Source organism: Antechinus flavipes, chromosome 4 (assembly GCF_016432865.1).
Source record: "Antechinus flavipes isolate AdamAnt ecotype Samford, QLD, Australia chromosome 4, AdamAnt_v2, whole genome shotgun sequence".
Lineage (NCBI taxonomy): Eukaryota > Metazoa > Chordata > Mammalia > Dasyuromorphia > Dasyuridae > Antechinus > Antechinus flavipes.
In genome coordinates this window covers 387,544,614-387,571,079 of record NC_067401.1, presented here as the reverse complement: position 1 = coordinate 387,571,079, position 26,466 = coordinate 387,544,614, and the positions used below count along the sequence as shown (strand labels likewise).

Below are 26,466 nucleotides of genomic sequence, written 5' to 3'. Positions count from 1 at the left end.
TTCCTGGAGGCAGAGGAAAAGGGGGGAGACAGATGGGCAGTGACAAGGGCTGTGGAGATGGGCAGCAGTGGGTCGCAGGAGTCAGGGACGTCGAAGGCTTCGCAGGAGCTGCGGGCCCTTGGGGGTTGTTGTGGCCCAACTGAGTTGACAGAAGCTCTTTGATACCCGGGCAGATGTGCTACAGGCTGAGCTGAAGATAGAAGAGCTGGGAAATTCTTAGTAAAAAGCCTGAGGCAAAGCAGAGAAGGGGGCAGTAAGGACACACTCGTTTCCTTCTGAATCAATCCTTCTGATAGTTGTCACGGTCATGGTGCAAGGACTCTTCTCAGACTGAATATTTACCACAACCTAAGATCTCTTCCTGGCTTTGTCAGTGACTTACTTTGTGAGTTGGGAAGATAATCACACTTCTGGACCTCAGTTTCCTTATCTGTAAAAAAAAAAATAGTAGGAAGGGGGTGGGGGATTAAATGGTCTGTAATGTTCCTTCTAGCAAATACATTCTATGGTTTAGGCTAAGTGTTCTAGTGGAAAATATGCTGGATTTGAAGACTCTGCTTCAAAAAAAGTAGATTCCAGTCCCAGGTCAGCTACTTATTGCTTACATGATTTTAGGAAATGGTTTGAAGTCTCTGGATCTGGGAGATGATGTCATCAGACTATGTGAGCTCTAAGCTCCCTTCTCCCTCCAGATCTGAGATCTTGTGATTCTTTTTTCCCCTGAGGTAATTGGGGTTAAGTGACTTGCCCAGGGTCACACATCCAGGATGTGTTAAGTGTCTGAGGGTAGATTTGAACTAAGGTCCTCCCGACTTCAGGGCTGGTGCTCTCTTCACTTGGCCACACAGCTGCCCCTCATCTTGTGATTTTTTTATAACAATCTCAACCCATCCATCCCTCTTATCTCTCATCTCCCATCCCCACATCTTCCTGATCATCAGTTTTTGCATCAGCTGCCGCCACCTCCTGGCATCTTTCAAGTCTCAACAAAAGTCCTGTCTTCAGCCCTTCCTGGTCTTTCCTAATGTGAGTGCTTTCCCACTGTGATTATCTCCATTTTATTCTCTCTCTTGTTTGTCTATAGTTGTTTGTATGTTGTTGCCCCTTAATAATAGATTAGTAACTAGTATTTGTTGTGGTTGTTGGTTTTGCCATTCTTTGTTAGGATTAACCCAAACACCAGACATAGAGAAGATGTTTAATAAATGCTTGTTGACTTGGACATCATTCAGCCATCATATCCCCTGGCAGATAGGAATCAGCAGTAGAATGATGTGATATGAACTATTGTTCAGAATTGTCCTTTAATATAATTAATATAATATTGCCTGCCTTCTCAATGAATGGGGCAGAGGTGAGAGGACTGGAGTTTGGAACTCAAAATTTAAAAAAAGAACATTAAAAATTAATCAAACAAAACTATTCTCTTTATACCTGGGGAACAACCTTCCTCATCTTATTCACTCTATCCCTCTCCTCCCTTCTTTTATGTTGTAGTTCATAGGCTCGCTGCTCTAGAAATCCACCACCCACCCTGTAGGATTTCGTCTTCACTATTCCTCCACCCTTCAACAGGAACTCTAGCCTAAATCATCGCTCTTAGTCAACTCGGTGAAGTTGTTGTTCAGTCGTTTTAGTCATGTCCAACTCTTTATGGGCCCATTTGGCGTTTTCTTGGCGAGGATACCTGAGTGGTTTGCTATTTCCTTCTCTATTCACTTTGCAGATGAGAAAACTGAGGCAGACAGGGTGAAGTGACTTCAGGGTCACATAGCTAGTGTCTGAGACTCAGGTTCTTCTGCCTTCTGGCCATACTCTTTATCCCCTGCACCCAGCTGACCATATTTCAGCCTGACTGGCTGATCGCACAGGAAGTTCCTTGAGGACAAGAACTCATGCTATCCTCAAGAACTCAGCTCAGGACCTTACCCAGGTAAATGCAGTTTCCCTCCTGTGGCTGTTGCAGGTTGTAACCCAAAGCCACTGAGCATCATAGAACGATCAGATTTAGAGCAGGAAAGGGCTTTAAAAGTCATCTAATCCCATCAAACCATCAGTATCTGTATGTGCTGGGCCTCGGGGTACAAGCTATCCCTCCTCAAGGAGCTTACATTCAAAGGGGAGAGACAGGTGTTTGAGACAAATCTGCAGAAAGGGGATTAAGGAGATTAATTGTTCTAGGAATAACCAGGACATCAACATGGCTGGATTTCAGAGTCCAAGAAGGGAAGTAATAGGTAAGAAGGCTGGTGATAATAATAGCAGCTAACATTTATAGGGCATCCACCAAGTACCAGACAATGTACTACTAAGCACTGTACAATTATTATTTCATTTGGTCCTTATAATCACCATAGGATGTAGGTGGGGAAACTGAGGCAAACAGAGTTTAAGTGATTGGCCCAGACTCATACAACTAATGTATCTGAGGCCAGGTGTTTTTTTTTAATTGGGGTTAAATGTCTTGCCCAGATCCAGATTTGAACTCAGCCTTTTCTTGACTTCAAGCCAAGTGCCCTATTTCCTCCATCATCTCACTAGGCAAGATAGAAAAGAGCTCTAAGTGCCAAATAGATGACTTTCTATTTATTTGCTCCTAAATGCAATAGGAAGAAACTGGAGTTTATTGGGTAGTAGAATGATGTAATTGGATTTGTGTTTTAGGAAAAAATAGACTCATCTTCCTGAGTTCAAATCTATCCTCAGACACTTACTAGCTCTGTGACCCTGAATAAGTCCCCTAATCTTGTCTGCCTCAGTTTTCTCATCTGTAAAAGGAGCTAGAGGAGGGAATGATAAAATACTCCAGTGTCCTTGCCAAGAAAATCCGAAGGAGAAGAGCTGAAATTTGAACCTAGCACTGCTGCTGATAAATCCAGGACTGTGCTACCCTTGGAGAGAGAAGACAGGCAGGCACTAAAGAAGCACTTGCAGATAGAAACATGGGCATCTACACAGGATCCTCACTTAATTCCTAATCTAATCTATTTCCCTTCATCTAGACAAGACCGTCTCTGCTCATGTCAGAGGCACATCCATCCTTGGGAATGTGATCCCAGACATCATATTATCAACAACTCTGCCTTTGAAGAGAAGAGTGGGGCATCTCTATGTGGGATTTGGAGAGTCCAATTTTAAGAAGACATGAAGAAAAGGCAGTCTTTTCATTGAAGAAATCAATCAATTGATCAACAATTCTTCAACAAATAAGCTTTAAAAAGTCTCTTCTCTATGCTAGGTATTAGTGATATAAAGATAAAACTGAAATACAGTCCCTGCCCTCAAGAAACTTACGTTCTATCAAGTGCTCATATAAATTAAAGAAAATAACCCATTCTTTCCCTTCAGCTCTATAGAAAAAGTATCATGGTGGTTGTTCAGTCATATCTGACTCTTCCTGACCAGATATACTAGTGATTTGCCGTTTCCTTCTCTGGCTTATTTTACAGTTGAGGAAACTGAGGCAAACAGGGTTATTGGGTTGTCCAGGATCACACGGCTAGGAAGTATCTGAAACCAGCTTTGAACTTCCTAATGAAGTTCCTTTGAATTTCTTCCGAATTATATTCCTGATGTTCTGTCCACTTCGCCACCTAACTGCTCCAAAAATATCTTGGAAATTAGTTTAGGTTCTCTTCCTGGATTTGTTATTAATTCACCATATTATCTTGGCAAGACACTTACATTTGAGTAAAACAGACCTTGATTTTTTTTTTCTAAAATAGTCATAATAGTTGTGCAAAGAATTGGGATTGTTATACACGTCCATTCTCTAGGAAATGTTATTGAGAAGTCTCCCCCAAAACATTTCCAATAGCAGATCAACACCTGAAAAGAGTAACCTTGTCCCTACACCCCTCACCTCAGACTGCAGATGGTTCCCTCTGCTGTCTACACTGTTGCCATAGCAACTCTTCCCTGATCCTAGTACGTCAACCTGTCAGAACAGGGCATCTGGGCAGTGTCGCTAATGGAAAACATCTTCCAGTAATCTCAGAGTTCATTGGACAAGAAAACTTGGGGCCTGCCAGGGCAGGGAGACTCAGCGGGCTCAGTGACAGGGTCCCCAAGGCTGGGAGTAAGCATCTACACGAGCCTTGCTCTGAGATGAGGAGGAGCTGAGCTAACTTGCTCCCCTCCAAGTCTCAGAATTTAAGTCTGTTAAGCTCAAAGGAAGAGCAGACTCAATAAATCCAGGTTCTTACACCCTAAATCCTCACTCTGACCCAGGCTACTGCCATACGACAAATAGTACTTAGAGGAAGATGGAGGATATGAGGCAGATGGCCTCCTGCAGAACTGAGATTGGTGGGAGTGGATATGGTTGATTTTTCCCAGGGCACTAGATAAAAGTCTTTGAGGTCCCTCGTATCACTGGCATTCCGTGATTCCCTAAACCTCCCGTACATTCATCCTCCTTAGACATAGTACAGCCACCAGTTTTATGAGCACAAACACAGACCAAGACAGGGTCAGCAGATTGGGGCAATCCAAACATCTTCAAACCACTTTGCTCCATGTCCGCTCTGACTTCTTTTTTCTGCAAAATCCAGCTGAAATCCCAAGAGGAAACCTTTCTCAATCTCTCTTAATTCTAGTGCCTTCCCTCTCTTTATTAGTTACTACTTATCCTGTATTTAGCTATGTTCATACATCATTATTTACACAATTGTCTCCTCCATTAAATTATGAGCTCCTTGAAGTCAGGGACTATCTTTTGTGTTTGTTTTTTTTTTTATATCCCCAAGACTTAGCATACAGTGCCTGGCACATAGTGGTGCTTTGATAAATATTTATTGACTGACTGCACTCTAGAGCTTAGCACAATGCCTGGCACTCAGTAGGTACTTAATAAATATTTACTGACTGATTAGCTATAATCTAGAGCTTAGCCCAGTGTCCACCACATAGTAGGTACTTCATCAGTGTTTATTGACTGATTGACTTCACTCTATGTGCTTAACACAGTGTCCACCACATAGTAGGTAATTAATGTTTATTGACTGATTGACCTTACTCCAAAGCTTAGCACAGTGTCCACCACATAATAGATACTTCATCAGTGTTTGTTGATTGACTGACTGATTTCACTCTATGTGCTTAACACAGTGTCCATCACATAGTAGGTATTTCATCAGTGTTTATTGACTGATTGACCTTACTCTAAAGCTTAGTCCAGTGTCCACCACATAGTAGGTACTTCATCAGTGTTTGTTGACTGACTGACTGATTTCACTCTATGTGCTTAGCACAGTGCCTGGCACATTAAAGTAGATATTTAATAAATGTTTGCACCCCAGCCTACCTGCTCTGGTATAGCCCTACTCTTCTAGCCAAACTATCTTCTTCTATTCTTCCAACCTGTTCCTGTCATCTCCTAATTATTGTCCAAAGCTGTAGCTCACCGCTTTCATTCTTAATGGTTCCACCAATAGATCTCCAGAGATAGTTAGAATATCTATGAGCAACCTAATTTCAAAAGAACTCCTTCCCAGTTTGGTCTCCTGCTTATGGATTAGGGAACTACATCAGCCCTCAACCAGCTACTAAATGGTGGGGAACACCAGAGCTCCGTCATTGGGGAGAGGCTACTTTCCCACCCTCCAAACTCATTCACACATCATGGTACCATATAGAGAATCATTGATTTATGGCTAAAACGATCCTTGTTGTTATAGTTGTTGTTAATCTGTATTTTTCAGTCGGTTCAGACTCTTTGTGACTTATGTGGGGTTTGCCATTTCCTTCTCCAGCTCATTTTACAGATGAGGAAATTGAGGCAGACAGGGTGAAGTGATTTGCCCAGGGTCCCACAGCTAGTATCCGAATCCAGATTTGAACTCAGGTCTTCCTGACTCCAGCTTTTTTATCCACTTTGCCATTCAGCTACCTCTTGAAGGACCCTTAGAAGCCATTTGTCCCAGCCCTTTCACTTTGCGGATGAGGAGTACAAGTAGCAGGTGATAGAAGCAGGATTCTTTCTCTTCAGACCCACTCAGGTCATGCTTGTGCTCAGAGAAGCTAAAGCACGAAATAAGTCTGCATATCCCTCAGGGAAGTGGGAGGGAGGTGGGAGTCCTCATCCTTCATTCACTAGCTCATTATTGACCATTCCTGAAAAGTCCAGGTATTTGGGAGCTGGAAGAAGTTATTGTTAATAATAACAGTTCAACATCCCATTCCTGCAGAGCTCGGGAAGAAAGCCTGGTTACTTTTCACCTCCCACTTTCTTCTCAGGAAGGCAGCCCGGCCATTAATGACAGAACTGAGCTTCCTCCAAGCTGGCGGGGCTGGGATGCTGAGCAGAGTGAAAGTCTGTCGGGAGTGAAGGACAGAGCAGATCAGGGTCAGGTTAGGGGGTGAGGAGGATGTTATTCTGTGTGCACCGCTGTCCTGCCCTCCTCCCCTCCCCGGTGCACAGCTGCTGTTAGCCTAGAGGATGTGGCTTCCTGTCCTGACCTCACTGCGGGGTACTCTGGCCATGAGATTGGGAAACAGCTGCCACTTTCTCCTCGGAGGGGGCTGCATTGTGGTCCCTCCTGGGGGGTGGAAGGGGAGGATTCTGATCTGCTGAGAGGGCCAGCTTCCTGACTTCCTCTTTGGGATCAGTGCAGAGATGAGTCGAAGCATCTGGGAGAAGGATTTAGAAATATTTTCTCACTTCAGCAATTATGGGGTGATGGGGCAGGGAGGAAATCCTGAGCCTTCCAGAACCAGTCAGGTGGAATTAAGCCTTTCTTCCGCCCAAAGAAAAGTGAGACAGAAAGGAGAAAAGACACAGAAAAAAACAGGATATAGTGGGAAGAATAGTATTGACCCTGAAGTCATAGGTCTGAGTTCAAGTCTCAGTTGGGTTTAGTATGTTAGAGCTGAGACCTGGAATTTGATCCCGCCTCAGACACGGAGTAACTGTGTGAGCCTGGGCAAATCCCTTGACCTCTCTCCATTGAAGTTCCCTCATCCATAAAGTGAGGAGAAAAATAGTCCCTTTGTCACAGTTGTGAGAATCAAAGGAGATGGCCTATTGCAAACCATATATTCTATAGTATTAATAATGATAAACATGATGATCCTATATCTGATAATTACTACCTCTGTGATCTTGAGAAATTCAGCCTCAGTTTCCCTCTCTGCAAAATTGAACAGGTGGGACCAGATGCCTTTTGAAAAATCCCTTCCATGTATCAGTAATTCTGTGCTGATCTGACAGTGACAAAGGGAAACAAGCACCAATTTGGACATTTTTATGGTTGGGATCCTGGGGATTAGGAAGTAGAACAGGTAGGACCTGGGAATGACCGAGCAGAATTCAGAAGGAAACCAGCCCTTGGGTCTGTCTCAGTCACAGCTACTCCCTAGCTCATTCACCCTTCACTGCAGTGCTGTGAGGGGTGGGGAAGGAGCCTTGCAGCTAACAGTAGATGGCCAGCAGCCCCATCTTGTGGCAGCTTCTTGTCAGCAAATCCCAAAATTCTCATAGAAGGATATGGGACAGGGGATAGGGTCTCCTAATACTGTTAGCTCCTATATTGAACTACTTGCCCTTTAGGGGCAGGGATGGGGGAAAGGGGAAAACACAAGGTTTTGCAAGGGTTAATGTGGAAGAATTATCCATGCATATGTTTTGAAAAAATAAAAAGCTTTAATAAAAAAATATTGTTAGCTGTAGGGTCCTGCTCCCCATTCACACCATCATCATCACCATCACCATCATCATCATCATCATCATCATCACCATCATCATTTGTCTAGACCAGTGGTTCTCAAAGTATAGTCCAGAAACTCTTGGGGTAGGAAGGGAATATTTCTGAAACCCTGTTAGAGGGTCTCGAAATTAAAAATTAGTTTTTATTTCTAATATGGTGAATATCTGTAAATATAACCCACATGAACAAAAACTCCTTGGACAGGTGCTCAATAATGTTTAATAGTATAAAGATATTGAGAACAAAAGTTTGAGAACCACTGGTCTAGACTCAGTGAAGGAAGAAAAAACCATGGATACCATTGTCTATAAAAAAAAAAAAGCTTGCACCTAATCCTCAGGATGAAATAGAAGAGATGGACTCATTTCCTCAGGGGGCAGAGCGTGCCAAATCCTAAATGGAGCCTGTGATGTTTGAGCTTCTCAAGTTAAAGGAGGAGGCAACAGAGCTTTGAATGCCCTGGATCCTCTGCCTAGTATCCTGGCACCCGAGGGATGTGCCTTTTGCCTTGAGAAGCTGCTGAGTGGTCAGGAGATGGAGGATGGGGAACCTCCTGGGGATCCCCATCATTCAGAACAAAGATTATTACAGCCAATCAGTTTATCAATGGTAGAGCTGGGTCTTTACCAGTATACCCTATGATTTCCACCCCCACAGTCTCTTGTTTAGGGCTTCGGAAGAGACACGATATCTGTACTTCCCTAATCCAGACCTTCTCAGTCATGACATAAAACTCCTCCAGATTCTCATCCTGCCATTCCAAACCTGGGCTCCTCATCCAAGTTTCCAACCCTCTCTTCACCCCTGCCTGCCATGTTCGTGACAGCCCAACACTAGTTCTCTCAAATAGCACCAAGTAGAGGATTATATATTTGGGGTTAGAAAGAAGCCATCTGATCCAATTTCCACATTTTAAACATAAGGAAACTGAGACTTAGGGAAATTAAGTGATGTTCTCCAGAGGTGCAATTTGAACCTAGATCCTCTGATTTCAGATCCAGTGCTCTTTCTGCCATGTTGTCTGCAATAACTATTGTATGCCATTTCCCAACACACAATGGCATTAAATAGATTAAATGCTGGAAAGCATCTTGTTTTTAGTCAAATTGATTAGTTTTGTCCAACTCTTCATGATTCCACTTGAGGTTTTCTTGGCAAAAATCTGGACTGGTTTGCCATTTCCTTCTCCAGTTCATTTTACAAATGAGGTAACTGAGGTATACGGGGTTAAGTGATTTGCCCACAGTCACACATCTAGTAAGTGTTTGAGGCTGGAGTTGAACTGAGGGCTGGCACTCTGTCCACTTCACCACGTAGCTGCCTGGAAAGCATCATAGAGTTCATTCCAACTCCTGTCATTTCATAGCTACAGAAACTGAGGAGGAAGATTCTGTGACTTCCTGAGGGCACATAGATTGTAAATAAGTTGAACTCAGACCCTATGGTTTCCAGTTTAAACTCTTTCTACCATATACTGCTTTGTCAGCCAGTCTCAGCCCAGTTGCTCTTCCAGGTTCTGGGGATTTCCCTGGAGGTGACTTGATAACTCAGCCAACTCTCCTGGAAACAGGAGCACTTCATGACACGGTAAGAATTTATTCCCTTACTCAAAACACTCAACCTTCTTCTGCTATGGAGGCTCCCTGACAACTGACTCAAAAAATATTGTGACTTCTATGTGGGAATAAATGAGGCTACAAGATTAGTAATAGAGGAAGAATAGTCCCCCGCGTGCTCCCATGAAAGAGGTTTCCTGTCTGCTAAAGTTCGAATCTTTCTGTTATTCCAAAGGCACTTCAGGTCATGGCAGAGCTTGGGAAGGATACTGGTAGTGGGGGGAGTTAGATGGAAGGACAAAAAGCAGTCCTCCAACAGGAGCATCACACAGAGTCCTATGCCAAGGGTTAGTTGGCATTTCCAAGTGGGTATGGGTATATAATACCCATGCTCCTAGGGGGCAGCTAGATGGCACAGTGGATAGAACACCGGCCCTGACATCAGGAGGACTGAGTTCAATTCTGGCCTCAGACACTTAAGTGACCCCAGACAAGTCATTTAACCCCAATAGCCTTAGAGGGAGGGAGGAAAGGAAAGAGGGAAGAAGAGAGAAAAAGAAAGGAAGAGGGAAGAGGCAGGAGAAAGGGAGGGGGAGGATCTTCAGGAACGAAGATATTACCTTTCAAAGATGAATAAATTAAAAGACTATGGCCAAAGGCCCCAGAAATCGTCTAGAACCCTGCTTCTTAAATTGTGGGTCACAACCCCATATGGTCTCATAACTGAATGTGCCCATTCAGGGCACATCTTGGCCCTGAGAGGCTGCTTGATTATTATTTCCCTCAAGGTCTTAGGCATAAGTAACCCTGTGGAATTGGGGGTTTCCCATTCTATTGTTCATAAGCCCCTCACCAGTGTGCTTCCTACTGATTATTAGGCATAGTTAATTAACTTTTAGAAAAGAAATTGAATAAGTATAGCAAGGATAACTGCTTTAGAAAAATATCGCCCCCCTCCAGACTAAGAATACAAATTTCCCCTTACATACACAAGATCCCTAAGAATAATGGATTCAAGTTTATAGTAAAATAGTAGTAAGGCTTAAGTGTAGGGAATTCCTATAATGTACAGCTCTTTGCTGGGCCCCAAGGATCATGCCCTTGGTTGAATCCTGAAGCTGCCTTTTCTCAGTGTGTCTAGTTTGTCCTTGATATATATACCTCAGCTCTTAATGCACACAATTCCACCAGTCACTGTTGTTTCAATGACTGCTTCTAACATCAATGAGATACCTGCATCTTCTGACCTTATGAAGTTCATAAACCTGTTGGGTACTTTCTCCAGATACTCAGTTGCATTGTCTTAGAAGATCTTCTGTTTGTCCTTAAACATGTCTCTACTCCCAGCTAGATGCATCGTCTCCTCTAGTTTATTCTCTTTAGTACATGGTCAGTGGTGAATGAGGAAGATAGAAGACTAGGTACAATTTTCTCCGAAAAGTGATTTCCTCTCAGGAGCCCAGCTCCCAAATTAGGCTCTTCTCCCATTTGACTGACTAATTCTGACTAGCTGTTTTTATCTATAGCTCAAGAGACATGACCTTATCTTCTTCAACCAGTCACAAGATATTTTTCTATGTGATAGCATTTCTCTTTATTCAAGGACCTCAAGTCCCTATGATACTTTCAGATTGATTGAGGACTAATTCACATACTATTTACTTTTTATTGATTAATTGATTCAATAGAAGTGGAATATTCTGTGATTCATTGTAGTGGAGATTGACCCCATCTTTACTTTTATAGGATCAATGGTTAACACACTGCTTTGCACATAGTAGATGTTTAAGAAATATTTATTGAATTTAATTAAATTGTACCTCCCTTATCTCTATTAAGTCAAAGCCTATAATTTAAAATAACTAAAAAGTGGACTGAAATATACCTGGTGAAAAAAAAGAAGAAAGGGGGGAGCAAGGAAGGAAAGAAGGAAGGAAGGGAAAGAAAAAGAAAGAAAGAAAACAAAGAAAGAAAAAAGAAAGAAATAGAAAAAGAAAGAAAGAGAAAGAAAAAGAAAGCAAGAAAAAAGAAAGAAAGAGAAAGAAAAAGAAAGAAGGGAGGAAGGGACAAAAGGAAGAAAGGAGGGAAGGAGGAAGGGATGGATTTAGTATGTACTTTCCATGAGTCAGGCATGGTGTTGAGCATTTTACAAATATTATCTCATTTGATCTTCACAAGAATCCTGAGAGGTAGATGCTATTGTTATTTTTATTTTACAGCTGAGGAAATTATAGCAGATAGAAGTTAAATGATTCACCCAGGGTCACACAGCTACTAAGTGTCTGGGAGGAATCAGAAGTCTGCTTGTCATGTTTCTCTGGTTTGTTTCAAGACCAAATAAACAGTCTAAAAGACAAATGGATTTCATCTTCCAGATTAGAGCAAAAATTCAAAAAGGGATCTGAAAAAGAAATACACTTTTTTAATTGAATTATCATCAGCATCGTGATTGGCAAATATAATTCAAATATCCTTAAAGCAAAGCCCTAGTGACAGTTTGGTGGTTTGATTTTTTTTTTTAATGGGAGTGTAATGGAATGTTGTTATTTTTGAATAGTGTTTGACATGAATAAGAGGTCATTGGCTTAGGGTCAGAGATCTGTCCTCTGTCTGGCATTTAAAACCCTTTACAACCTGGCTCTATCCTACCTTCCCTGCCTAATTATCCGTAACTCCTCTTCACACACTTTCAGGTTAAGCCAAACTGGACTTCCTGCCATTCCCCATACAGAGCATTCCATCTCCCATCCATAGGCTTTTTAAAAGGCTGCCCTGTGCTCGGAATGTGCTCCCTTCTTACATCTATCTCTGAGAACCTCTCCTTTCCTCAGAAATCAGTCCAAAAGTTCACAAGAGCTTTTCTGATCGCCACCCCCAGCTGCTAGGACCTCCCCCCACAAAATCATCCTGGATTCATCTCATATGCCCTTTATGGGGATACATGTTGTCCCCATTCCTCCCCCAAAGGAATGCAAGCTTCTGGGGGGGCAGGGATTGTTTCATTCTTTGGTCTTTAAATCTCCACCAATGAGGACTGTGGCTTCTATCTTAGAAACGTCACAAGTTCTTATTAATTGCCTATTTCCTTGATCGATTGGCTTCTGAGGTGGTATTTATTAGAATGGAATCTGTTCCAGTATTTACTGAGTTTCACAATCTGCCAGGTTTGGGAACCCAAGAAAGATCTGCCTCCTGTCCCATTCACTCCCCAACCTTAACATTGATTAGACAAATAGAAAGGTGGTACTCTAGATTGTGTCTGTTTGCTTGCTCTTTGTGTGACTTTTCATCCTCCCTGCTTCGAGCCCTGATTCCCAGCAGGTCTGTACCAAGAACACTCTCCTTAGACTTTTGTGTTCTGATAGATTTACATGGAGAGGGGGAGACAGTTGCTTTCTTTAGTCACATGTGCTGTAGGAAAAGTGCTGAATTTTTAATCAGAGGATCTGAGTTTTAATCTCAATTCTGTCATTTTCCTGTATAATCTCCAACCTCTCTGAGTCCAAAATTCTTCTTTAAAATAAGGGAACTAGATGGCTTCCCAGATCCTTTCCAGCTCTCAGTCCATATTCCTGCATTTGAAATGTCCTGGAAGATTAAAGGCTCGAACTCTCATTCTGGCTTAGTCACTGTTGTCAGTCAACAAAGATCTATCAAGTGTTTTCTGATTTATTAAATGTTATTACATAACATTTACAGATGTTGCACAATGTACCTTAGTACATTGGAGATACAAAGAAAAGCAAATGTTTGTTCCTGTCCACAAGAAGTCACATTCTAATGCTGGAAATAACATAGCTGGTATGATAAGAGTAAATCTCAGATCCCTTCAGAGGGAAGGCACTAGCAATGGGTGGGACCAGGAAAGGCCTCTTGTAGAAGGTAGGATTTGAGCTGTGGCCCGAGGTTTCTTCATCTAAGATTAAAAAACAAGGAGAGTGACTAATTTCTATTAAAACTTTGTCTTCCCCTCCCAGATTGATTCTTTTGTGAAGGAAACAAGGCCATCTTTCTTCTTAATTCTTAAATACTGAATGGGTGTTGCCTCAGACAGATTGGGACCTGAGAAAGACCTTAGCTTAAAAAGTCCAAGTTCTCTCCCAGAATCTGGGGCCATCTCCAGTAATCCTGACAATGTCTTGTCACTGGACCTGAAAGATCTGAAGGAGATAATGAGGCTGATGATTTTGCACAGCTCTGTCTCACTTAAATCCAATTCATTTCAAGTCAAGTCTGATGTCACTGATACTCTTCAAGTACTTAGGACAAACAAAATTAAATTCCTCTATAATGCCCTGCTTTTCTTCCTGCCTACTGTCTAACTTAAGTCCCTACTGCTGCTACTTCTCCTCTTACTACTCCCTCCTCCCCCTCATCTAAGGCTATCCTAGAATTTGTACATAAATTATTCTGCCTTTGGCCAAGGGCTAAACTTCTCCTGAGAATTCTAAAATATGCGTGATGGGGGTGATTAAATTTCAACAGGCAGTTATTGTAATTTACTTAATTGCTGGCTAATTATTATTTGGGAAAGTTGGGCTGTTGAGTGATGGATTTCCTTGCTTATCACCTTCTTCTAGCACCACCATAAATCTGTCATTCGGTGATACCATTTTTACTAGTTGTTCTCCATTCCATACTTAACTAGATTTTAGAGAGATTATCCTCAATGCCCCGAGGCCCAAAGTTTCCCAAAGCTGGGAGGAACTCCGGGAAGCAACTTTGTTGGAGAGTTAGGAGATTAAGTTTTTATGACCCAGGCTAGAGGTGTGGAAAACCCAGAGGGAGAGTTTTCGGGGTGTCGCATCCACCCCCTTGCCTCCAGCCAATAGACCCAGCCCAAACTTTAGTAACTTGTGCTGGGGAAGGTTTCCCCAAGAAGATTTTCACTGCACCCCCTCCTCCAGTCCCAATGCTTCCTTCACAAGCAGAAGATATATGAGAGACAAAGAGGCAAATAAATGCCAGCGATCCCATTCTAGAGTTGGCTCTCTTCCTCTGTGTCTCCAAACTTCAAATATCTAAAAACTACAGCCTTAAGACCATGTCCTATCCCAGCAGTTTTCTGGGTAGGTGGAGGCTAAGAAGTTTAGGGAGCTCCAAAGCAAAAACTAAACTAGATTTATACTGAAATTGGTCTCCTCTTGAGTTTGAGGGTGGAGGAAATATGGCAGAAGAGAGATGTGGGGAAAGAAGGCAACATCCAAACATCTTAACTCCAATAGGAATCTCTATTGGGCCCAGTAATGACCAGTTAAAGGAAATGAGGATGTTTAACCTGGAGAAAAGATGACTCAAGGTGGGGATGAGAGATGAAGTTATCATGTGCAAGAGAGATCCGATTAGTTCTGTTTGGTCCCAGAAGCCAAAGAAGGAACAATGCCCAAACCTCACAAAGAAGCTAGGTGTGATGTCAGGAAAAGCTCCCTAGCCCTTACATCAATCTCAGAGTGGAATGGGCTGCCTCAGGAGGTGAGGGTCCCCCCTTCTTGGAGGTCTTCACGCAGGGGCTTATTGGGTATAGCATAGCAGGAATTTTTTTTTTCAGATTTGAGTTCAACTCTATGGCTCAGAGGTTGTTTTTTGACTCTCAAATTCTATGAATCTGTGAGCTCAGATCTAGCTTCTGCTAATTGCTTATAAAATCTATAAATATTATAAATTTCCCTCCAGCCTTGTCTTCTGCCACATTTAGCCGTCTAAATCATTCTGCTTCCTTTAGTATCACCATCTTTACTCTCCCTCTTCAAAAGTGACAAGGGAGAGGGAGAAAATTTTTTAAAAATAAAATAAATTTAAAAATGATAAATGAGTAGTATATACACTCAAGCACTTTTCCCTTTTGTAAGCACCTTTGTGAGAATAGCTTACATAGGCAGATGGTGTTTGTGCCTGTGCCTACTTGTGTTTTAACATTTACCGGTAAATTCCAAGTCTAGCAATATTTATAATTGCAATCATCTTTATTTTTTCTGGTGTATTTTATTTATTTATTCATTTTATATTTTGTATTATTTTATTTATTTACATTATAATTTCATCTTATATTATTTATATTTCTTCTGGTGTATTATATGCACATATGTGTATTTGAATATTGAGAGAGAAGGCATATATATATCCTTGATCCAGTGATTGTGGGCCAAACAGAAGCTTTACCTGGACAGTTGTAAGACTCATCTATACATAAAAGGAATCACCACCCTACAATGCAGATGTCCTGTTGCATTCTGGGTACATGCAGTTGTTTACATGCAGCTAGGGCGAGTTGTCATGGTGACAGCTAGGTTGGGGGAGCCTTTTATGCCTTAGAGACCCTGAATTAGCACACCCACCCCTCCAGCTCCCCAAAGCTGTTGCTCCATCTGTTCAGGGAAAAGCCTCCAGCAACAGCTAGGGGAAATGGAGGGAGCTAAGGGAAGACCTCTTATAGCCCTCAGTCAAAGCCCTTTGGAGCTATCCAGAAAGGAAAACAGTTTTATGTCCCGTTAGTCCATTCCCGCCCCCAGCCTCGCCTCCCATGCTTGTGGGGTGTTCTGAAGGGACTTTACTAGACAGAGGGAACTTGTATACGCCCCCACTCCAATCCTCAGCCTTCTTGTCAGGAGCACCCAAAACCCTGAAATGGAGGGGGGTACCCCAGAATGAAAGAGAAGAACAGGTCCCCCCTTTTCCAAACTACCCTCCCTTCCTCGCTTCCCATACCCCTGAGGGAAGCTCGGGAGGCTTTTAAAGGTCGGAAGAGGCAGAATGAAGTGTTATTTCCAAGTTGCATTCTCAGGATTAAGTATTCCTCCCCACCCCAAAGACCGATCCCGTCATTTAGCTCCAGGTTCCCAGAGTCCCCATCCGCCAAATCCAACCTTCTCCAGGTGAAAAACCAGGTGTTATATCCAACCTGGCCACCAGATGTCGCTGCTGAGAAGCCCACCAAAAATAGCGGCTGCAGAAGTCCCCGATTTCAGCATCCCGCATCTAGCCCATGTCCTGGAAGAGACCAGATGCTAGAGAGAAAGGCTTCCCTCATCTGGAGTTCCTCTGCTCAGAACCCATGTCTGTGGGACAATTGGAAAGCAGCAGTTTCCTATTACTGATAGAATTAGATGGGGGAGGAGGGTGAGCATCATCTCAGAAGCATGTTAAGGAGTTAAGTACCTGGATGGGAAGCAGGGGGAGACAAGTGGGAAACGCTTAGGGAGATAGAGAAGCCCCCCTCCTTTATGCCATCTTTTCTTTCTTTGGAGATAACAGTACAGTTGTTCTTCCTAGTCATCCAGCTCCCTAAAGTTTTTGTTTTGTTTTGTTTGGATGAGGGCTTGGGGTGTGGATGGGGCCAAGCAAATCTGGTGGATTTCAAAAGAATCTGAAACTGTGATTTCATCAATGTTGGGATCTCTTATTAAGAAAATAGCTCCTTTTTCTTCCCTCCCTCCCTTGATTTTAAGTAACTTATGCTTTTAGGGAATAGCCTGGAGACCTGAAAAATTAAAGTTAAGTGACTTTTGCCCCAGCTTCACAAAGCTAAGGCACATCAATGACAAAAATTCAGTGTCCAGGTTTTCCTGATTCTAAAGACACCTTCTATCCCACACCTCTCAAAAAGCTAAAGATCACAGATTTAGGGCTGAAAAAACAAAAGATCATTTAGCCTTTTTCCTTTCATTTTATGGATTAGCAAACCAAGACAGAAAGCTTGATTTCTTTAAAGTCCAAATTCAATTCATCAAAAAAATTTAAGCTCTTAATTAATATGTGCAAGGCATAGGGCCTTACTAAAGCCCGATAGTTCCAGGTTGCCTTCCTTAAATTTGTCTAGCTAAAGAATGAAGGTTCATTTTCCTCCTTTTACTTCTTGACAGTATTTTTTGGCAAACAAAACAGGCATGAACTCTCTACTATCAGACTGGGATTCTTCAGAGGGATGTTACCTTCAACAGAAGAGAGGAAGAGTCACTGAAATCCTCATTTCCTCCTTAAGCAAGAAAAATGCTTGGGTCCTGTCATTGAATCTGAGTCATCTGGGAATAGATAGCTTTAGTTGTGGGTCATTATATTCTCCAATTAAAGAAGGATGCCTGGGTCTATATATTGAGCAGCTCACCCAAGCTTCTTTTTCCTTTCTCAGTTTACCTTTCTTAGATCAAAGAGCTTTCTTCTTCCATCCTGCTCTGTAAGCTCCAGGCTGACAGTTGGAAATTGTGGGGGAAAAAACACCAAAAAAGGCTGAGGATGACTTCAGGTGCTTTGATAAATAGCAGAAATGGGGCTGAGATATTTGCACAGGCCTATCTCTGAACTCTCTGACCTCTTCCTGTCAAAACTAACCTTTTCTTCTCACTTGGGAAGTATTGATTGGAGACACTGGTATAATGTAATCAAAGTCTGTACAAATAGGGTTTGTTTGCTGTATTATTTAAAAAAAAAAAAAAAAAACCTTTACTCTTCCTGATCTGGCTCTTATTCAGGAGGGCCTGAGAAACTTGTCCCCCTCCCACACACACACCCACTTTCTAATTCTCTCCAACCTTTAGAGACATTTCTGTGACATGGTGACCCTAGTCTAGGACCCATTGTTTCACTGGCAAGTACCTTGCTCCTGAATGCCCTGATAACAATTGTACTAGAACATCAGGACCTCAGGCAATTGGCAAAGGGATTCATTATTGTTTTTTCTTGCCTACAAGCAGAGTGATCTAAAGAATGGGATGTCTAATGCTGGCTGCTGAAGAACCATATAGGATAATAAGACTTAATGCTAAAAGTAACTTAGAGGTCATGTATTTCAACCCATCATTTTACAGATAAATAAAATAAGGTGCAGAGAATATTAGTTACTAGTCTAAGTGGTAGAAAGGAAGGCGGAGCAGATTTGGGTGTGGAGCTGAATTGTAGGAAAGGTGCCCTGGAGATCTTGGGAGAGGGAGTGGTTGCTGCCAAGTCCTGGCTCTCTGCCCATCCCCACCCAGTCCTCCCTCCAGCTGGCGAGACAGTCTAAGCAGCCTCTTGCCAGATCCCAGGTTTCAGTCTTGGCAAAGGGGGGGAAAAACCAACCCTCGAAAGGATTCCAACGTTTTCCCTTTTCCAGCTGAAATAACCCAACACTCCAGCTGAGTCTGTGGTGGGCCGAGTGAGCAGCTTCATTCATGAGGGAGGAGGGAAGGAGAAGTAAGGGGAGAAAGTAGGGGGAGATTTCCTGGCATATCAGCCTTCCTGAATTCTCTTCTGTGAAGTCATTCATGAAAACCTCTACCTCCTGGATTCCAGGAGACATCATAAATTTGTTTCTACCAAGTGCTTTGAGATCCTTAGGTAAAAAAAAAACCTTTTGAGTTTGCACACTTGTCAAACCCTCTACTCTCTTGGGCCATTTGCTTCTGTCCGCTATAAAACTGAAGGGAGGAAGAATCTGCTTTGTTTGATACAAAAGATTCTCTTTCTTCTGGAGTCTAGAGGTCATAGATGTCATCTAACCGAGAGACAAAAAGGGAGATAACATAACCTCAGATGGGCTATTCTTGCCAGAGAATTCCAAAATAGCCACATCTGAATTTCTTTGTCATCAAGAGCATTTCCCAAGAGAATAAGGTCCTGGGTGTCGATGGCTTTAGCCAAACCCTTTGACCCCGTAGCACCTGTTCCATAGGCACCCCACACACAATCCCAAACTTCCTGGCCCTTCTAAACCATTACTACCATTACCCCTAAGGTAAGTGAGGGCTGTGGAGTTTTCCTCCTGCCTTGGCTTTGGCTATCAGGTTAGCCGGAGAAACTTCTTTTAATCTTAACCAGCAGATGGAAGAACCCCATCTGATCTCTCTCCGAGGTCTCCCGTGGGGAGGTCACATCTCCCTTCTGGGCAGCTGAAGCGCCAGATGTGTCCCCATCAGAGTGCCTGAGACTCAGAGCTGGAGGGGAGAATAGTTGTTGAGGCTAATTTCCATTGCTACAATCCTTGTTTGTAGGAAAAATTACCCCTGAGGACAACAGCCAGGTGCTCTCACTATGAGCATAGGGGTGGAGGATGGGATGGGAGGTGAGGGTCAGAAGATCTCATTTTTATGGACTATCTTTCAGGGTTGTTGCTCGAACACACATGCGCACACACACACACACACACACACACACACACACACAGAGGCCTGAGGGGAGGCAGCACAATTTTCATTTTTTCATTTTCACCAGTGGATTCTCCCCAGTGATCTGGCACATCCCAGTGCTTTGTCCTGCCTTGCTTATCCTAGCCCTTGTCCTGTTGGGTGATTCCCCATAACCAAAGTGTGCTCTGCGGTCAATGTCCAGACTCAACCTGTCTCTTCCCTCTCGCCCTCTGCAGACCCGGAGTCCCAAAGAAAGAGAACGGTTCAAAATGTGTTGGACCTTCGACAGAACCTGGAAGAGACTATGTCTAGCCTGAGAGGTTCCCAGGTAACTCACAGGTAAGCCTTGGGTTGAGGGGATCTTCCTTGTTCCCTTGTCTTCCATCTCTGCCTCCTCCTCCAATGTTTTCTCCAGCTCTCTCCCAGGTACAACTATACGGCCCTCCCATTGGTGCCCCAGATTTCTCCTTGCCTTCCAATTGGCCAGATACCCTTTCACCTTTAACCCTCTCACTAAGGCTCTTCCCTTTTAGCCAAGATGTCCTTCCCCATCCTCCTATGTTTGGCTCTTGGACCAGTGCTCCCAGCAGACATCAGGGAAGATCTTGCTGTGCTTAGCACAGCTTCACACTGGCATCATTTCCTGCTTGTGCTTGCCCACTCCATCCCCCACCTCAATTGCAGAGGAGCTCCAAGTTCTTGGCTGAGTCCGGAGACCTCTTCTTTCTTCAGCACCTCTCCCCCAGCAGCCTGCTGGCCACAATCTCTGCCCTGACTCAATGTTTCCCTTCCCTGACTCTGCTGGCTGCCCAGATGAGCTCATGCTGTCAACTCTGTGGGGGGCAGTGGGGACGAGACTGGGCTCTAGGGGTAATGCGTAGAGAAGGTGGCCAGGATTGGGAAATTGTGGGGTGTGAGGGGGAAAGCTGGGTGAGGCACAAGTCACACCCTCAGTTGAATTCGAAGTAGGGTTCCTCCCCATCTCCTGGGGATGGAAAACTGAGAGCAAAGTTGGAAAAGCTGGGGAGGTGGCAGTGATGAGAAGAGTATTTCTCTAAGCCCATGCTCCCACACCATGGTAGGATGATTTTACAATCCTTCAAACATTAAGTACTCAGGTACTAAACCTATGCATACTAAGAAATTAACACCATCCCATCCCACAACCTGAGGCACTGCATCACTAAGCCCATGCTCCCACACCATGGTAGGACGATTTCACAATCCTTCAAACATTAAGTACTCAGGTACTAAACCTATGCATACTAAGAAATTAACACCATCCCATCCCACAACCTGAGGCACTGCATCACTAAGCCCATGCTCCCATACCATGGTAGGACGATTTCACAATCCTTCAAACATTAAGTACTCAGGTACTAAACCTACGCATACTAAGAAATTAACACCACCCCATCTCACAACCTGCATCACTTCACCCTCAGACCTAGACACTGACTGAGTCCTAATTCCAAACCTCAACCAGGAAGCTTAGATCCTGTCCTTAAGACTGGAAGTCTTTTTTCATTGTTTTCTGTTGAGCCGCTGAGATCAGATGATGAAGCATGTTAACCATCTCCTGACAGAGAGGTGATAGGTACAAGGTGCAGAGTGAGATATATATTTTTGGAGATCCCAGTATGGAACTTTGTTTTGCTTGACTGTGTATATTTGGTTCAAAGATTTTGTTTTTCTTGATTTTTTCTTCTTTTTCATTGGAGGGTGGGGTAGAAGAGAAAATAAATTTTTATTAATTGAAAAAAATGAAGTTAAAAGATGGATGCTTGGGCATGTTTTCAAAATCTTCCTTCCTGGGTTAGTAACTGTGCCTGTGCCAAGTCAAACCTTCAATGGGGCTTTTTTTTAAGGAAAGGAGATGATGGAGAAATAAATCTGAGGAGGAAAGACAATTGCTATGGGGAGGGTATATAAGAAGGGCCTGTAGGACCTCCTACAGGTCTCCCCCAACCAGAATTCAGGCCCTCTGGGGTTTTCTTCCTGTTCCCCCTAGTAAACATAAGAGCACCAAGCAAGCCTGGAAAACTAAGCAGGAGAGTGGGGTCTAGATCACTAGACAGAACACTAGCAATTCAGTACTCATTGGATTGGTCCAATTCAAAGCAACTTTCCCTATGTTTCCTAGAGACCCCAACCAAGCTTGGGAAAGAACTGGGACAGTCCCTCAGGTCCTGGATCGCCAGCCAGTTTCATCCCAGGGCAGCCAGAAAGAGTTTAGTTGCTGATGGGGTCACACCCAAAATGACTCATCCCTAGAGGAGCAGAACAGCTTCCATTTCCTTGGCTGGACTGATTCTAACTTGCCAGATGGGGGACAGCTGTGACCAAGGCTGTGGCTGTTTATTGTCTTCGGGAATAGGGCAATTTTCAGAAGAATAGCTTTAAGACCCCCATGGAGAATTAGAAGAATGTCCACTCTGGGGGAGAGCTCCAGATCCCTGGCTTTTAAAGAACTGGAACTGGTCACTCCAAGGCTGTTTTTCTCCTTTATGTCCCAAAGTTGGGATCCATTCCAACTTTTGAATCAAATATATTTGCTTTTATTCTTATTATATAGCACATATCAAGACAGAAAGACAAGAAGGTGGCAGAGAGTTAGTCTCAGAATCAAGAGTTCAAGACCTACCTTTGACACATATAGGTTATGTGACTCTGTCACTTAACTCCTCAATGCTGTAAGTAACTCTTCAAGACTCTAAGTTGAAGATAAGACAGCTACCTGCATTAAGAGGGAGTTGCCTATACTAGTGAATCTCTGGTCCAGTCCCTAGTCTTCCCTAGATTTCTTTAGCCCTTTTTCACTTTTCAAAGCATATCCAGCCAACTAGTTCATTTCAATTCTAACGTAAGTATCAGCAGGTAGATTTAAGTATCTTATTAATAGGACAACTTGAGGAGGGAAGTGAATTGATCCCGTTTGCATGAGGTTTTATAAATCTTCTTGTCTGCCTGTAAAGGTCACTTTCCAGCAGACCACCGTGATGAGCTCCAAGGCTAGGTCACGGAGGGTCAGGAGGGTGATGACTTATAGGTCTGATGCAGATTCAATTCCTTTTCAGAAACCTTTGCACCCATTAAGGTCCAGTTCCACTTCTACTATTTGTACCAAACAGTGATGTTTCCATCTGAGAATGGGTTGGGAGAAGGGGTCCTTGTTGGGGAAGGGAAAGGGCAGAGAATTGTCTGTAGCTGAGGGAAAGTAGCAGTGGGGAAGTGAAACGTTTCATTCTCCCTTGTGCTTAGCCTTCTCTCCACCCCCATATTCTGAGGCAGGAACTGGAGACTAACATGGAATTGGGGGTGGGGGATATGATCTAATAAAGGTCAGTAACTTCTGCAATAAAGTCTCTCTTCCTGAGTCAAAGGATGGTTCCCCTAGGGCCATGGGGCCCTCACCTGCAGTAATTTCCCCAGACTTTATGATGTCTGGGGAAAAAAGAAAGGACAGTAATTTGGAAAGGGGCTTGTTCAGTGTTAGCTTGTCGGACATGGGTTAGGACAAGAATAGAATAACTCAAGAAGCTCCCAATATCTCTGCTGATCATAGAGTGCTATTATGACGCTAAGTGATATGTATGAGACTCAGTTCCACCTGTTCTGGACTTTCAGAGCCTTCCGGGGTTATTTGATAAGGTATTTATTAGGTGGGTGGAAAACTGTGGACTACTGAGTAGAGAAACTCAGACACTGCCTCTGTCATTCAGTAAGACAGTTCTTAACTGAGTATCTCCTGTGAACCCCACATTGTGCTAAGTCTGACAGAGGTTACCAACAAATAATGGAGTCACGGGATCATAGAGCTAAAGTTGAAAGGGATCTTGGAGGCCATCTATTCTAATTCATTTCAAATCTATGCCCACATGGTCTCACAAATGTCTACGGTGGGATTTGAATTCAGGTGCTCTGACACTCCATCTCTATGCTCTTACACGGGGTATTCCCCCATGTCTGAAATGGGTTCCCTTCCTATGACTGACACTTAGAATTCCTTTTTAGGGAGCTTTCTTAGCAAATATACTGGAGTGGTTTGCCATTTCCTTCTCCAGATTATTTTACAGATAAATAAATCGAGGCAAATAAGGTTAAGTGACTTGCCCAGGGTCACCCAGGTAGGACGTGCCTGAGGTCAGATTTGAACTCATGAAGAATTCCTCATCCCTCCACACACTCTATGCACTATGGTGCCACCTAGTGGCATTTGGAATCCCTGGTTTCTTTCAAAGCTCAGCTCAAACACTACCTTTCCTGATTTCCCCAGCTGCCAGCACCTTCTCCCCAGAATTACATTGGTTGAAGAATTTAGCTAAAAAGCCCAAGATCTCCCTCTGCCTCCAGGGCTATCTACAGTCATCCTGACCTAGATCTGGCCGCTGGACCCAGGTGGCTCTGGAGGGGAAAGTGAGCAGGAGACCTTGCACATCCTCCCTCACTAAAATCCAACTCACTTGAATATCCCAGAATCATTTCCCTAATTTTATGGTCCCTTCCAGCATGAAGGACAAACAACAACCTCCTGCTTATTTGTGTTTCTGCTTTTGTGGGTATGTTATCTCCCTTCCTCAGTAGACTATAAGCTCTCTGAGGGCAGGGGCTATGTCATTTATGACTTGGTATCCTCAGCGCTCCGCCTAGTTCCTGGCACATAATAGGTGCTTCATCAAATCCTTGTGTGGATTGTGATAAGTCCCTTATCCTCCTCAGTTTCTTCCTCTGGGGGAGGGAGGAGAGGGGAAAGAATTGGAATATGGCACAATGCAAAGAGTGCATCAGAATCAGAAGACCTGGTTCAAATTCTACATATCTGGGCACATATCTAGTGAACTTAGTCCTGTCACTTAACTGCTCTTCATTTGTAAGATAAGAAACTAATTGACTCCTAAGTTCCCTTCTGTCTCTGGATCTATAATCTAGGTTGGCACAATGGATAGAGTACTGGGTCTCGAGTCAGTTCAGATCTAGTCTCAGATCCTAACTGTGTGATCCTGAGCCTGGCTTTACTCATCTGTGAAATGGGGCTAATTGTAGCACCTGTCTCTTAAGGTTGTTGTGAAAATCAGAGATAATCATTGTAAAGCACTTAGCAGGGTTCCTGGCAATCATTATGAGGAGGAGGAGGAGAAGGAGGAGGAGCAATTAAAAAAATTATCTTCCAGTTCTCGAAATTGTCTGATTCCTAAGATCTCACCTTGTTTTTGCCCCGTAGCTCCCTGGAGATGACCTGCTACGATAGCGATGACGCTAACCCCCGCAGTGTGTCCAGCCTCTCCAACCGCTCGTCCCCGCTCTCCTGGCGCTACGGACAGTCCAGCCCCCGGCTGCAGGCGGGTGACGCCCCGTCAGTGGGTGGGAGCTGCCGCTCCGACGGCCCTCCAGCCTGGTACATGCATGGCGAGCGAGCCCATTATTCTCACACCATGCCCATGCGAAGTCCCAGCAAACTCAGCCACATCTCTCGCCTTGAGCTGGTGGAGTCTTTGGATTCTGATGAGGTTGATCTCAAGTCTGGCTACATGAGTGACAGTGACCTCATGGGAAAGACCATGACAGAGGATGACGACATCACAACAGGGTAAGCTATAGCCCTTTCGAGAGCATCACTCAGAAGGGAAGAGAAGGTACCATCCTTGTGTCCTTCTAGAGACTGGGATCCTTAAGAATCCTTTCAGGGTCTTTATATTTTAATAAGAATGGAGGATTTGATCCTCCACTTTGCTGTGGTTATTTTAAGCCTGTAGAACCTCTCCACCAAGTTCTGGGCTATGTATTTGCCAGAAAGAAAGGAGAAATTAGAGACATTAATAACATGGGGAGGAGAGGAGGAGGATGCTATTTACATATGCAGTTCTTCTCCCTGTGTATGATTGGTATGGTTTTATGGGGTAGGAAAGTCAGGAACTGGACTTTGTGAGGCTAGTCGGTTAATGATGGTGAATTCCTTTTTAAGTTGCAAACGAGGTCCCAACCTGAACTGGTGTAAAGTTCCTTTAATTGATGTAATAACAGCTCCATTCTCTATCCTCATTATAGCTTACTCTCTGATTGGTTTCTGTCTAGACTTCTATCTTGCTATTATTCCCTTCCCAACTTTTAAAAGGCTCCTCATCTCTCCTTTCTTCACAGCGACTCCTAAATCTTTTCCCCTTACTGTTTCCTGTTCTTTCCTAATCATTCTTAATCCTTAGGGCAAATTCAGTTAAGGTGGAGAAATGTAAGATCTAAGTTTTTTGAGATGGATTCCTGACAGAAGTCATGGGAGTTAGACATTGAAAATTTAGGATACTAATTGAAAGGAAACAGGGATTGAAGTGGAGAAGACTGAAGCCAATTATTGAATAGATTAAGGAGAATGGATTATGATGTAGAGATCTATAAATGGCAGCAAAAAGGATAAAAATGAAATTAACTTGTTGGTCAATCATTCAGCTGTGTCCAATCTTCCTTTCCCACGGACCACAGGACACCAGGCCCTCCTATAATCCACTAACTCCTCAAGTCTATCTCAGCTCATGTTCCTTGCTTGCATGACACCATCCATCTTCTCTTCTGCTATCCTCTTTTCCCTTTGTCTTTAATCTTTCTCAGTATCAGGGTCTTTTCCAATGAGTTGTCTTCTCATTATGTGGCCAAAGTATTTAAACTTCAGCTTTAGTATTTGACCTTCCAGTGAATACTCTGAATTAATTTCTTTAAGTATTGACTTATTTGATCTCCTTGCTATGCAAGGAATTCTCAAGTCTTCTCTGTCATTCAACTATCTTCTCCCTTCCCCACTACAAACACTTGTGCAGCAGTGAGAATGGATACCTAATAGAATATACAATATCTTCCCTTAGGTATCTTTAAAGCAAAGAGAGCTTCCTTTCTGAATGAGGCAATTTCATCTGAGTCTAGCTTTGAAACAGGGGAGAAGACTTAATGAATTCTAGATGTGCTCCATAAACCAAAGGTTTTAGGATTTTTTAGTCAGATTTTTTTAAACCATCATATCCATACTTGAAATATTTCCTGTGATAGGACCTGTTAAGCCTTGCACTCTCCTGACAAATCATTCAAGAGCCCAGGGTCAATGCCATACTTATTATATAAGAC

The 26,466-nt window shown here is 43.2% G+C and overlaps 1 protein-coding gene across 1 annotated transcript in view; it reads left to right on the top strand.

The window, feature by feature from the left end:
- Nucleotides 1-26,466, top strand: part of NAV1 (neuron navigator 1) — a 349,739-nt gene that overhangs the window by 212,999 nt on the left and 110,274 nt on the right. The window contains exons 5-6 of the mRNA XM_051998661.1: nucleotides 19,596-19,698; nucleotides 24,581-24,946. Coding sequence (XP_051854621.1) covers nucleotides 19,596-19,698; nucleotides 24,581-24,946 — 469 coding nt within the window. The remainder of the gene's footprint in view (nucleotides 1-19,595; nucleotides 19,699-24,580; nucleotides 24,947-26,466) is intronic.